The following is a 14469-nucleotide window of genomic DNA, read 5'->3' on the forward strand; positions in this document are numbered from 1 at the left end:
ATGAAAGCCTTTTGAAAATGTGTTATCAATAAGGAGAAGAGGAGACAGGGAATGTCAATTCTTTCATGAAAATTGATTGGTTCCTATTTATTCACAGAAGTAAACACAAAGCCTACATGTTTGCTGTATTCACAGAGCTCAAGGAATATAATATCAAGTGACACTATGACACAAATCACACGAAAAATACAACAACTTACAAGGCCAACCGAGAACAGAAAAGATGAGTTGTTGATAGGTTTGAGGAAGCAACAAAAGGATTAGCGATACAGCTGTGAAAGCTGGCCATATTACTGTCAGTAAGATAACATCGGCTCCAAAAGCATACTCCGACACGCAACAGGCATTTGCCAAGATCAACTTGACAAGAAGTTCTGTGACGGATCGCTCACTGTTCTCACTATTCACAGTCAGTGCTTTTATCTGCCCACCGACATCCAGCTTGAGGTAACGGACATGCAATGTGAATGTGATTTAGAAAATGAAGGATAAATTTGGACGCATTTGGAACTACTTACCTTTGTGAACATTTTTTTCTGTAATGAACCATAAAACTGCCTTCCAGGCTCAAACAAAAGCACCTCAGTGACATTCTGGCAGCTCCACAGTTCATTCATTCATAACACTGATGCGTGTGTAAAGGCAAAGAAGTGCCAAGTTTCAGGGGCAAGTTAAACAGTAAGTACTGTCTTCATGCAGAAATCTGCCTCAGAGGGTTTTCTTCCCTTACTGGAAAACAGTTCTCTAACGTTTCCTTAAATTTTACTTGAGCTGCATACATTTAACACAGGAAATTTATGTATTTCTATATTTTGACAAGTGTTTAGTCCATACGAAAACAAAAACATATCAAATTCCAAAGACATGCTGTTAGACACTGGCTTGCAAAAACATAGCTCACTAAATGCAAGTTTAAAAAAATGTACTTGCACTTCTTTACATTAAAAAAAGGTGAACTATTCGAACGCATTGTTTTAAAAAAAATGCCCTTATAGTTTTTGGTTGTCTGGCTCCCTTGATATCAAATTAGGCTCTTTGTGGCCTGCAAGTTAAAACGAGCTGGGTAAAGGTAAGTAGGTTAGGTAAAGGCTGGGTAAAGGTCTCCAGTTTGGTTTGAAGCAACATATTCCACTGATGGATTTTACTGATATCTGTTTAATTATTTAATTGAAGTTCAGAGTCCCTTTCGTGTCTGTCATAATGTTTTACAGTCTCCAGTATCAGTTGGCAGTATTTTTTTTAATCACTAGCGGTAACAGTAGATAATGTGTGTGTTTTTCTCTTGCTGTTTCCCTGTTTCCCTCTGACAACATTTTTTTCTGCTAGCCTGGGCTAAATTACAAGTTAATAATTAACCGTTAAAGAAGTGTTCATTGTTCACTGACACCACTACTGCAAAAAAGGGGCTATAAAACTGACAGGGGCACAAGATGAAGGCACATAGTGAATCAAAAAATCTAATTAAACGAACAGCAGGGCGACCAGAGCTCCCATGATTTTCACTCCATAATTTCTACCACATTGATTTCATGAGTCACAAATGCCTCACTAATGTATATAGTAATGTTTTTAATGAATTTATGACACGTTGATTAACTATGACACATTTACATTAAGAATAGATGCTACAATATGTTGCATTTTGATAAAATCTAAAGGTTCAAACTTTTTAGCTTTTGATTTATCCTTGAAATTTCTTTTTCCATAAGGTGTACGCTGTGCTGGTTCTGTGTGATGGCTCCGTTGTAATAGGCTGATAAGGCTGAATATTATGTGCTTGACTGATAAAAAAATCATTCGATTTTATTATAGGTGCTTTCCACCATGTTCTTGTCTTTTTGCTACGCTTACAGATCAATGTCCAGTTCTTCGTCACCATCTGAGTTGTCGCCCGGTTCCTCTATTTTCACGCCTAGGCCACTGTCCAAATCAGTATCAGCAAACAAGACCTTGGAGTTTTTTTGTGGTTTTCCATCATGTTTTTTGCTGCTTGAGGGTGGTTCCTCATCTTCCTCCTCGCTGTCCTCCCTGTTGTCTGGGAGAATGACCACCTCCTCCTTGGCGCTGGGGTCAATGTCTGCCTTAAACCAGACAGACTTGTACCCCTCCTCCACCCGCCTCTCCTTTGTCAGGATGGGTTTTACTTCCTTCTCGCTGTCAGCCTTATCTGAGCCTACATCACTGGTGTCATCAGGCAAAAGGTCATGCAGTGGTGCAGAAGACCTTTCGATGGCCTCTTTGGTTGGGATATCCCATACTGATTTTGGTGTCTGTTCACTTTTTGTCTCTGGACCACTTGAGCCCGCGCTTCCTCCATCATCATCATCACGCTGAAAGGCTTCATTGGTGTACTGGATGCCCTCTTTTTGGCCTGGGCCTTGACCCAGCTGTGGATAGAACAACAGAAAAGGGAGAACATTTATAAACAAGAGGACTTGAAAGTGTTATTCACAACAAGCTGCTACATCAGTGTATACAATGAATATATATTTTTGTGGAAAAGCATCAGAAACCCTTCCCTTCAGACTTGTCTTTGAATCAAGGATTCACAATGGTAAAACTGTGTCCTTACTATGACTTCCAGTAGACATTTTCTACACTTAGCTTGCTGTTTTGAATCTCCTTTAATGCTGTTTCATAAAGTAAACCCTAATGATGAGAAAAAATGACCTCAAATGCTTTAGTCAGGGAATATATTTATTCAGCTAACAGTCTTCATTTTATTCTTACTGAGACTGACTGACTGACACAAAACCCTGTCTATTCATATTATAAATGCTCTAGTCCAATTGTAGCTGTTGGACTGTATTGTAACACCGATTCAATATTTGCCCTAAATCTTACTGTGAACTATGCAGTCAACAAGAATTCATGTAAAAGAGAAAGGGGAAGGGAAAGGGAAGTTACCAGCCAGAATCAAAGCAAATAACCCAAAAGGGCCACCGTGATTCAGGGGGTTGGGAAGCTCATCTTGTAACCGGAAGGTTGCTGGTTTGATCCCCAGATTTGTCTGGCCTGGTTGTTGTGTCCTTGGGCAAGGCACTTCACCCTACTGCCTACTGCTGTTGGCCAGAGGGGCCGATGGCACAATATGGCAGCCTGGCTTCTGTCAGTCTGCCCCAGGGCAGCTGTGGCTACAACAGTAGCTGCCTCCACCAGTGTGTGAATGTGAGAGTGAATGAATAGTGGAATTGTAAAGCGCTTTGAGTGTCTTGAAAAGTGCTATTTAAATGCAATCCATTATTATTATTATTAAAAGCTACAGGTAAAACATTGCACACTGCTAAATCAATGTGGACTTCTTTATAGAGTGCAGAAAAAATGAGCTAAAACAGAAGTGAGCAAAGAGAAATAATCAGAAGGAGGAGGACATATTTACAAAAGTTTTTTTTTTAAATTGTGGGTTATTGTTGAACTAGCTTCAGAAAAATTTCCCAGAAGGATTGTTGACACCATATCTGATGGGAAGTTTCCTTCATCCACTGAAACAGACACTCTGACTTTGCATGTAGCATACCTGGGCCCTTCCTGTAGCTTCCATTAGATATTTGTTTCCCCAGTGTATCGTAGTCTTCCCATTGCTTAAAATGACCTCAAAATATTTTTCATATTTATGTTAATTCATCTGGCTGTTGACTGATATTCTGTGGGATGAATATTGAATACAGAATAGAATAATTAATTGATCCTCTGCTGTTTTTGAAAGTTTGTTTACTTACAAGAAATGAACAGTCTTTAATTGTTATGATAGTTTAACATTAACGGAGACAGAATGTCAACCAAAAATCCAGAAAAAAAACACACCCGGTGTGGGGATTTGGTGTTCTAGTTACCAAGCAGCCAAGATACCTACAGGATTTTGAGTTTCTGTAAAGAGCAGTGGGTCATATTCCCTCCACAGGTGTGACCAAACCTGGTGACCAGCTACAAGAAACATCTTACCACTGTGCTTGAAAACAAGGGTTCCTAGTGTGAAATTATGCTGTAATTTAGCCTGAATCTCAAAGGTCACAAGGTGTATAAAAATTAAACAAGTGAAAATAGTACAAATAAAATATTTCATAAGGAATCTTTTATCTTGTCCTTAAATCTGTTTAACTGAAACCAAGGTGGTCAAAAATGAAAATGTGTGAATAGTAAAGACCAACGTGTTGGAAAGGGATGAGTCTGGATGAATGTGAAAGTTCACCCACACCTAAACCTTAAACTTACGGAGCTTCGAAATATGTTGGCTTCATAGATCTTCTTCCAGTCTGCCTTCCCGTTCTGCATGCGATGGGCAAGCATACCAATGACCACCAGACAAATTAACAGGAGAGCACCCAAGGTTGCACCCAGTGCTGCCATCTCCACTGTTCCATATTCACCAGATGGGTTGATGACTGCAGAAACAATAAAAAACCCTCATTAAAGAGTCTAAACCCTTTCTGTAAACTGAAGTGTTTTTCATCAAATGCTTTTTATTGGAGTGATAATTCTAACTGTAAATGTCAGATTAATCTTTGTTACTTGGAATGGACATTTTAGGCGAAACGTAGAAGTTTAGCACACTAAAGCTGTGGTTAAGTAACTTTAACACAAAAACTGATAGATTAAGACTGGTTTGATAAGGGTTGACTGCACATAGCTTAAGAAAAATGAAATGACAGATACAATATGTGGATTATAGATCTGCCACTTACTAAAAATGCCATGCTAAAAGTCCATACTGAACAAGTGGCGAGCTCAAAAATCAAGACAAAGCCAAGAACTGCAGTTCCTCAAGTGGCCACTTGAGACTTGCTAGTCGAACCTCATGAACTCTCCTGTTAAAACGCCTAATGCAGAGTTTTCTCCTTTATAACAACTCAGGAGAAAGTGATTTTTTTTAATATCTCATCCACCTGGATAGTGGATCTGGATGCTTGGCCACTCGATAAGTGTCCACTGCACCAGACTAGCTTCTCCTAGATGTAATCTTGTCTACTGTAAGTCAGTAAACCAGACCACACCATTGTGTTTGTGCTGTTGATGCCTTTTGAAGGAATTTAAATGGATTATCTAACTAATAATAACTAATAATATGGCTTTCTCATGTATCCAAATTCTAACACCAAATAAGAACAAAGGGAAACAGCATGGCAGTAGCTGACGTGCTAATGCTAGTTTCAAAATGCATGGACAGATCAACATCCATCTATTACGCTGAGTATGAACTTGACATATACACATTTTAAGCTTTCAGAACATATTGAAGATTTATTTGAACTAGTCTTTACTGCACTTTTTTTTCTTTCTTTATTATTTATTTATTTAGGAATAACTGCTGTGATGAATGAGAAGTATATGGGCCAATGCGTAATACCAACAATGAGACTTTTAAGACATTTTTATAGCTTTGGAACAATGTGAAAAAAGCCTTTATAGGAAGTTAGAAGTATATTCTTGTCTAAAATAAGGCTGGATGACAAAAACAAATTATTATTATTTTAGGAACTTTTCATCACAAGTTTATGATTTTTTTTAATCTAATAGAATATTCTAGCTTTTGGTGTGTGATTTTTTAAAAACCAATTTTAGTCTCAAAGGTTATCCAATTATTATTTTTTGTTTCCTGTGAATTTCATTTATTTTCCATGCACTACCCCTTCCCCAAGGTCATTTCTAAAAAAAACAAAAATAACAAAACAAAAATATGTGTGTGTTAAAATATGTGTTGGTAAATCCTTTGTTTGCCTGGCAATGATTCTTCTTAGATTTACTGCTTGTTTGTGTGTGTGTGTGTTTTCCCCCCAAAGGACCACATTTGATCTGATGAAGAGTAATGGGTAAGCACCTGGTGGTGCCTTGCTGGGAGTGGAGAAACTTTCTTCAGGGGTCAAAGTGGGATTAATGGCTGAAGAACTGTCTTCAGTGGATGTTGCTGAGTTAGTGGTGCTCTCACTGGGGCTGGTCGTTGAGACGCTGGTGCTGGTTGTAGATTCACCTGTGGTTGTTGTGGTCATAAAGTCTGTAGTAGTCTGAGGTAAACTGGTGGTGGTGATACCTGGGAGGAGAGCACACTTTGAAGCTTAGTGGTTTTACCTGTGTCTTCATGTTCTGCTTTAGATGTCTATACACGGCCAATTTAGCGTTCTTGAAAGGTCTTTGCAAGCCACATGGACATGAATCTTGATGCATGTAGCTAATCCTTGTTCAGTCTGGGCCAGGATATAGCTGTTATTCTTCTGCTTTCTGTCTTAATGCCACACTCCGCTGGATTGGCCATGACAACTCAAGGACACATCATATAGCCAGGTTCTGTGGCCTCAAATCAACAAGACTTTCTTCTTTGTTGGAGTTCCAAACATTTTACTGTGCACATATTACTTCCATATATTCCATTTGGGTTGGTTTGTCGAGTGCAATTGCCGTTAAGATCAGTGCCATTTCAAGAAAGATTCCTATTTGGTGGGCAAGTAGAAACTTCTGACACCATCAAAAGTTCATCCAGGACGGTCTTTGGTTGTAAACCAACTTTGAGCATCAGTCATGGCGTCATAGCCCATGGTGTGGGCCACTTTCAATTCTTTCACATTGTCCCTCTCTCATCTGGGACATTCAAGATTATGCTCTAAATATTAGTATTATAAGTTATTCAGATTGGGTGCAAGTAAATTTTCATCATATTTTTCTTTTGCAAGACCTTGAATCATGTTTAAGGCAAAGTTTTTAAGTTACTGTCACAAACAGAGAAAATCAGATTGACAGGGGGCAAAAATAAAAGAAACTTGCATTTTAAGTTTAAAGGGGTACAACAATGTACAGTAGAAATCAATCCAATAAATAAAAGTGGGGAACCCCCCCCCCCACAAAGACAAAGAAACCCTCTTTAAAAACCAACCTTAAAAAAGAACAAGAAATAGAGTGAAAGAGGGATAAACTCCTGTTGCTCAGGAGTTAGAGTACTTCGTTTACCAACTGAAAGGTCAGACTCTTCCAGTCCACATGCTGAAGTATCCTCAGGCAAGACACACTAGTACATCTTCTGGAGAGGGAGTGTGTGTGGATATGAATAGATAGTACTGTATAAATATGTGTGTGGGATTGGGCAACTGGGATTTGTGGTAGAGCTTTGAGCTTTGACTGAGTAGAAAGGTGCTATAGAGGTATCAGCCCATTTGTTGCATTGACAGAACAAGTAGAGTCAGAAGCATATTGTGGAAGGTTTCATTTACCTAATTTCACCTCCACTGACAGCTGAGCTGTGGCTGTTTCATCATTGGTTGAATCTAGTGCCAATACCTGAAAGTTCAAAGACAAAGTTAAATGCTTGATAAGAAACTTGCTCACTTCATCAGTCGTTGTAACTTTAATTAGACTTGTAGACTCACTTCCAGGGACAGGGTTTCCTCTGGGAGTTCCTTAGTCATGAATAAGAAGCCGTTAATGATGGAGAATTCACTCCTCCCCTTAATGGAATAAGTGATGTGGGGATTCAGACCCTGTTTCAACATATGTAGGAAAAGAAGTTGGTGCTGAGCATGAAGTAGATTGAAAACTCCCAAAAGACTTTGTTAGTAATCAAACAAACTCACAATGGAGTAGTTTGCCACTAAACTGCATAATGTCATGAAATAATGTATAAGTTTCTCCATCAGTGAAAATAACTACATCATGTCTGGAAACAGTTGACAGAATGGCTGGACATGCACCACTGCTAGCTGTTACCAAAATGAGCTTTCACTTAACAAACTTGTACATAACAAAAGTCAAACAGTCTTGCTGGAACATTCTTTTGTTTTTGAACAAATAATCAATACAAGCATTTGTAAACTACATTTAAATGGCATTTCAGGAAATTTACAAAAGATGCTAAGGAAACATTAGGAAATGGATCATCGAGACATAGAACTGTTAGCTCTAATTTCCCACTTCCATTTCCATAAAAAACTACAGGGAATAAAGAAACATAAGTCAAACCTAGAAGAAGAAAAAAAGTTTGGGAACACAGCCTATGAGCAGGTATCATCCATCCATCCATCCATCCATCCATCCATCCATCCATCCATCCATCCTTTCACCTCTTGAAACACTTGTTTCACCTAGTCACATTGGTGTTTAAGGGTTTGAGTAACTGCATTTTACCGCTGTGGCAGTATAATCGTCATCTGTGGCAATAATCTGCAGTGGCGTGTCCTTGTTTGTCAGATCTATCGCCATGGCACCCACTGAAGAGATGACTCCTTCATACTGATCTTTCTGAAATTTTGGGGGATGTAAGCTTTCGACGTGGACACTGATTGTGATGGTAGTGGTGGCAAACTGATGAGTGTTCACCTTCTGACTGGCCTGTGAAAGAAAAACACAGCTGAAAACATCAGGATTGTATAATACTGAAATAAATTCCCTGAGATTAACCTGACAAAGAAATTCATACATTTAAATTATTGATGTATTAATTTAATACGATTTTCTGCCAATTTTATGTCATGTTTAGGGACCAACAGACTGCCTGTCTGCTCTTTGTAGGCAAGACGATTCTCGCTTCAGTTTGGGAATGAGAATCGGCCTCAGGTGGAGGACATATAGCAGAATGTGGCAGCATTAGAAGTAATGCAGATGTTGGAGTGACTGATTTACCAGACTGTAAGAACAATGCACATACACAATAACAGTAAAGGGCTATTCTATTCTGTTCTATTCTATTCTATCCTAAAATTAATTTTAGTTCAATATCAATGGATATATTAAATACATGTTGAACTAGGAATTAAGTAACTATTTGTAACTTTGTTTTTGAAAATATGTTATAAATGTAAATAAAGTAAACCTAACTAAAAGTTTTTCTCCTGTTGATTAAATCTAAAACAGAATTGGCCAGAATCTGAGTGATCTTGTGAACATCAACAATAGGCCTGTGTGGGAGACTTTAAGTTGGGTTTTCTTTTTTGTTTTTGTTCTTTTTTACTGTTTTGGTTACATCCTACATCTGTTTACTTACATCTATTTTTAAAAATCCAGTTTGATTACAGTTTTTAGCACAGATGACACCATCATTCGATAACAGCAAGAGAATATGTTGTGTTTACCAGCACTGTCAAAGTGATCGTCCCCAACACATCAGCTGGCTTCAGCATGGTAATGTTCCCCGTGTTTGAGTTGATCTTGAATAGACCAGCATCATTTCCTGCAAACACAGACAAACTAGGCTTCTTCTTTCTGCTAATAACCAACAACTCCACAATTGTTTGTTATAATTCAAGTTATATACCATTTAGGAATGAATATGTTATCTCCTCATTTATTCCAGAGTCTCCATCAATGGCGTACAGAGGTCCTGGTTTCAGTGGTAACACTCCAGGCTGCGAAAGCAAAATCACAGTTATGGCCTCAAAGTGTTTATCAGGTCGTCCAACGGCATTTAAAACCTTCTCATTCATTAACAGTATTAAAAGTTGAAATGATAAAATACTCCTCTTGAGGAAAAATAAAATTTCTTGATCCAAACAAGAGCTTTTGCTCTACTATCAGTCTTTTTTGTTTCAGATTTCTACATATAATTACTACAATGGGAGTAACTCACATCCTGTTCATTAAGGTTAACAAATCCAGTATAGCCGGTACTCTGGCAAATCACACTCCCGCCCATGTTATGTGGGGTGCATGGCTGGAACCATGGCGGTCTGTTGTCCACATCCAAGATAGTGACTGCAATAGTTGTGGTGGCACTATAAATTTCTGGCGCTTGTGTGTCCTAAAAAAATGTCAGAAGAAGAAACATCCAAATGCCAAAGAGGGAAACTGTGGGTATCCTCCAGAGTTAGGAGGAAACTATTATTGTGTATAATCAGAAATGTTGACTACTCACCAGAACTTCCAATACCAGCTGCACATTTTTGACTTCATCATAATCAAGATGTGCATTAACAAGAATAACTGCGCTAGTCGGTGACTGCAGTCTAAAGTAATCCTGCAGATATGAAAAAGGAAATAAAAATGTTTAGATCACTAAACATCTTTGACATTACTCTGGTCAAAGATGGTGGAACTAATATCCACCATCTCATTTGACTTTGACTTCAAATGGTGCACCTGTGAAGAGACAAAAGATAAACGTCTTACAGATTCAGATTTGAGTGTATAGTAGAGGGGCGGTTCATCCAAGTCTTTGGCGGCGTACTGACCCACAGTGGTCCCTATAGGTGCCATCTATTTGAAAGAAAATGTACCACCAAATAAACAGATGATGTGAGGGTTATCTACTTGTACCACAACACGAAAATAATAAATAAATAAATACAATTACAAAGCTGAAAAATAACTTCTCTCTTATTTCAAGCCTTACCTCATTGACTTCAGTATCGTACAAATTTTGATCAAAGTAGGGTTCATTATCATTCAAATTAGTAATGACTACAATGATGTCGAGGGGTGTCTGGAAACACAGATTAATTTGACATTAGTGTATTAGATAACACATGACCATTAAATACATGCAGAGTCTGAGTCTGTAAATAACTGAAGATGTTCAACGTGTTTAAAGGCAGTTTTACCTGCAGCCCTGTGGATGTCTTTGTACATGTGATTTTTACTGGAATACTTTTTTCAGTCTGCAAACAAAACAAATTTTATGCTCAACAGATTTTACTGTAGAAATGACACAAAGATGAGTTTTAATCTTATTGATATTATTAGTCATGACTTACAATACCTCATAGTCAAACACCTTTGCAGCTGTCAGGTTGTTTCCTTCCAATGAAAAGGGGTTGTTTGGGTTTGCAGGCGGAGGACTAAATTCAAGGGTCACATTTTCCTCAACATGTATTGTCACAACAACGTCACCTTCAATGTTGTTTTCTGGAAACTGCACACTTCGACTGGAAGTTGAACAGACTTTTGGAGGAGAAGAAAAAAAGAGTTATGTTCTAATTAAAGAGACAGACCATTAAGAGATTTATTAATGAACATTTAAGGGGTATCCATATTCATAGGCTGTATCCTCCTGAGGACTCAGCCTTCACGGTCTACGTGGGCCGGGTCCTCAGGAGGCCGGGTAGGCCAGAAGTGAGCGGCTGTGAAGTGGGACGTGTCTAGCCTTCAGACTTGCATCACCAGCGGTCTCGGTGGATTTTAATAACCTCAGCCATCTGTTCCTTGCTATCTAAAATATAACAGGACACTGGTGTAAATTCTTGATAATGTCAGGTTTCTCTTTGACTTTTATTCAGCTGTAATCTCAACCAAACCGATTTACTTAAGAACAAATAAAACACTGAAAAAAGCCAAACCATAACATTTTTAAGTTATATAAGTGATTTATATATCATGTTTAACCTGAGTAGCGAAAGAGGGGGTTTGAAAATGATGTGCCAGGTGTTCGCTGCAGGCTCTAGTGGGCCTTGAACCTTGAGCCTTCGTCGCGCTGCTGTCACTTAATCGGCCTACAAATACTACCCTAGGAGGATGCAGCCCATGAATTTGGACACCTCATTAGTAACTTATTAACACAAGTTAATAAATGTCTACCAGTTTGGTTTTTTTGTTATGCATACAGAGAAAGTACTAAAGTAATATGTAAGCAACTTGACAGTTTTGCATATATTTCAAAGACAGGCTTAGGTGGCTTCTATTTTTCACCGACTATTTAATGATTTAAAAATGATTTAGAAATAATTCTATGCTTAGATTTTGATAAATAAATGCAATCATGCAGACTGCTGAGTTGTGTAAATTTGAATGCCGTGGGTTTTTACACCATGTTACTTAAGAGTGAAGTTATAGGTGATGCGATGATTGGTTGTTGCTATAAAGTCCAACAGTTTGTTGCTTTGTAAATTTAGTTTTCGATAAAAATCATTTTAGTAGCAGAAATTAAAGTGCTACAAAAAATAAAGCTTAATGAATAAACAGTCTGAATAAATTCTCAGCCTATGTTTCGTAGTACAACAATTATCAGCATAAATGTGAATGGTGTTACCTTAACCTGCTTCACCACATTCCCAGAAAACATAAAGTAACTTGCCAAAATTGGAAACTAGTACAGTTTAAAACATTGACTAAGACCAGTTAGTTTAAACAATACATAAAGATTACAATCTATTAAAAACAAACAGAAATTTAAAATATAAAAACTGTAACTACACATGGACTAATAGAAGTTACCAGGATTAGTGAAATAATACACTGAACATCTGCAAATGTGATATTCTTTTGCATATTTTTTTAAATCATGTTTTTTGTTAATCCCAACAACTTTAATAAAAAATGCTTCAAACAGTGTGACAGCGTGTCTGTTGGCTTCATCCTAGACTTTTATCCCTTTTATTTCTTTTACTCGTTTCTTAACTCACAGGCATTCACTAGCTGTCCACTCCACTCTGATAATAATGTGAATAATAAAATATTAATAATAATTAAACAAAACAAAAAAGAATCACAAGCGGAGCCTACAAAGAGTCTACAGTGCTCCTCCAGGCAAAGCAAATGTGTTCAACACGACACGAGACCGCCTTCATTCTTCTAAAACTGCCTTACGCGGCAGGTTATTGAACTCAAGCATTTGGGTGGTGTGACTTGCATATAAGCATGATTACTGTGTACAGATTAAATAATTGTTGTTTTTGATAATCTGATTATTCTGTGCATGAAAATCACTGGATTGATTTAAGCAGGAGGAAACACAAGTTCAATTATTGGCTGAAATACAACAGGGTAACCACTAACAGACTGCTATATTTTCCATTCTCACAGCTGTTTGGCAAAAGCTGAACTAAGTACTGGCGTTGAACCCTTACCTTGGCAGAGATGAACGTGTTTAGGATCAACATTTAAGGTAAAATATGTGACACTTTTAAAAACTGCTTGAAACACTGTTATTTGTATTTCTTTTATTTTTGAATGTGATTTAGAGCTTTATTTTCTTTTGAAGAGGAAAATACAGGGTGAGTATTTTCACCCTGTAAGGCTGTGCAGGTAAGGTTAATAAATTTAAAATGAACGCGTTAAAGATGTGTGAGTGTCTGCACCCATCAGCTCCACCTTTTAATTGGGGTCTTTTCACGTAACACTGGCTGTTTCAGCCAGTTGTTTGTTTGTTTTTTCCACTTTTAACAATATTTCTTAAATGGCAGGAATTAAGTCATCTGTACGTGCCATAGATACCACTGAACTCACTGTTACGCAGTCCATTATTTTTTTATAGGAACAGAGATCAACAGTCAGGTAAACAACAAGTGAAACAACAGAGATGGATACTCACTGGTCTGAGCCAATGTTTGAAACGGAATCAGAAGGATGAAGCAGAGGAGTGTTGTCGCAGTGAAGTGTGGATAAATATTCTCCATGTCGTTGTCCGACTGTGTCTTCGTCAGTCCCGACTGATCTGCCTCTCGTCTGTGTCAATCTGCTTGCGTTTATGGCTGCACTGGACTTTTACCCATCATAAAACCCGTTACATGTATTCCTGTTTGCTGTGAAGTCATAAAAGGTCTTTTTCTGTGACTAATTGTCTTTTACTTGACAAGATTGACATGACGATGCATGTTAATATTGTTTGCACATCTGCAGAAGTGATGATAGTATTTGATATCATTAAATTATGTATTCCCTCATCTGCTTTTTCCTTAACTTTAGGACACTTGAAGTGTCCTATCACAAGGTCATGTGTCTTGATTTGCATTTATGGTTGACAACAGTGGGATAAACATAACACATACAACATGCCTAGTACAGAGGCCAGTACAGTGGTATTAAGACTTTTCAGTTGTTAAACACTTTATACTGAATTTGACTAATATTATATAAATAAAAGCCTTTTTTGTCCCTATTAATCCATACACAACCCATAATTAGACATGTTTGTACTTTATAGGAGCCACCCATTACGAACAAATGATTCTGTCCACTTTTATGTGTTAGATGCCTAAAAGACTGTAAGTACAAGAACGAATGAAGCAGAATAAAAATAAAAACAGTTCCTTGAATGTTCACTTGACGCTGCAAAAATACGTCAGTCCTCATAGACTCGCATGATAAAATGTCCAACTTTACAGCAGCAATAACCACATTTATACTCTGGTCTTATGGCTGACTATCCCCTTTATGACAACTGGACTTTTTTTTAATAACCCAGCAGTTTCAATTGCATGTAAGCTTGAAGTTAGGATGTCCTGAAGGGTGGCGTTTGACAGGAGGATGTCATTTAGGCTACTATTTCTTATAAGGGCTTTGCCTTGGTTCATTTCAGTCACACAGCTGGACCTCTTGCCTGTGTTTGCTATATGCAATTTGGAATATTTAATATAGTGTGGAGATACAGAAATTATTTTATTGCTGCCATATAATCTGCATCATTATAACTGCATTAATAACATTCTTTACAGCATTATTTCATCTAATAATATTTCTCACAGTATTGATACTGCATTACAGTTGTTTAGTGAAGATGTCCATTTGAGGATCCTTCCATTATGTTAACTTTTATTACAAGTACGGTTAGAAGTATTTTAT

General features: G+C 37.7%; 1 protein-coding gene across 2 annotated transcripts; it reads right to left on the minus strand.

Moving 5' to 3' along the window:
* Positions 1-13375, minus strand: cdhr5b (cadherin-related family member 5b). Of its 2 annotated transcripts, XM_005938327.3 has the most exons (15): positions 13220-13375; positions 10673-10854; positions 10515-10571; positions 10307-10396; positions 10084-10170; positions 9830-9931; positions 9545-9715; positions 9233-9323; positions 9051-9148; positions 8107-8310; positions 7353-7463; positions 7197-7263; positions 5816-6025; positions 4213-4382; positions 2-2387 (listed from the first exon to the last, which is right to left on the minus strand). In XM_005938327.3, exons 1-15 carry the CDS (start codon positions 13302-13304, stop codon positions 1848-1850), a joined length of 2265 nt encoding a protein of 754 aa, XP_005938389.1. In that variant the 5' UTR covers positions 13305-13375; the 3' UTR covers positions 2-1847. The 2 variants fall into 2 exon arrangements, with proteins under 2 accessions (XP_014194258.1, XP_005938389.1); XM_014338772.2 differs by lacking the exon at positions 5816-6025 and having other exon boundaries at positions 1-2387.
* Positions 13376-14469: the final 1094 nt, after the last annotated feature.

The sequence above is a fragment of the Haplochromis burtoni genome, unplaced genomic scaffold, assembly GCF_018398535.1.
Source record: "Haplochromis burtoni strain Fernald_Lab_line unplaced genomic scaffold, NCSU_Asbu1 Contig_248, whole genome shotgun sequence".
In the NCBI taxonomy this organism is placed as follows: Eukaryota; Metazoa; Chordata; class Actinopteri; order Cichliformes; family Cichlidae; genus Haplochromis; species Haplochromis burtoni.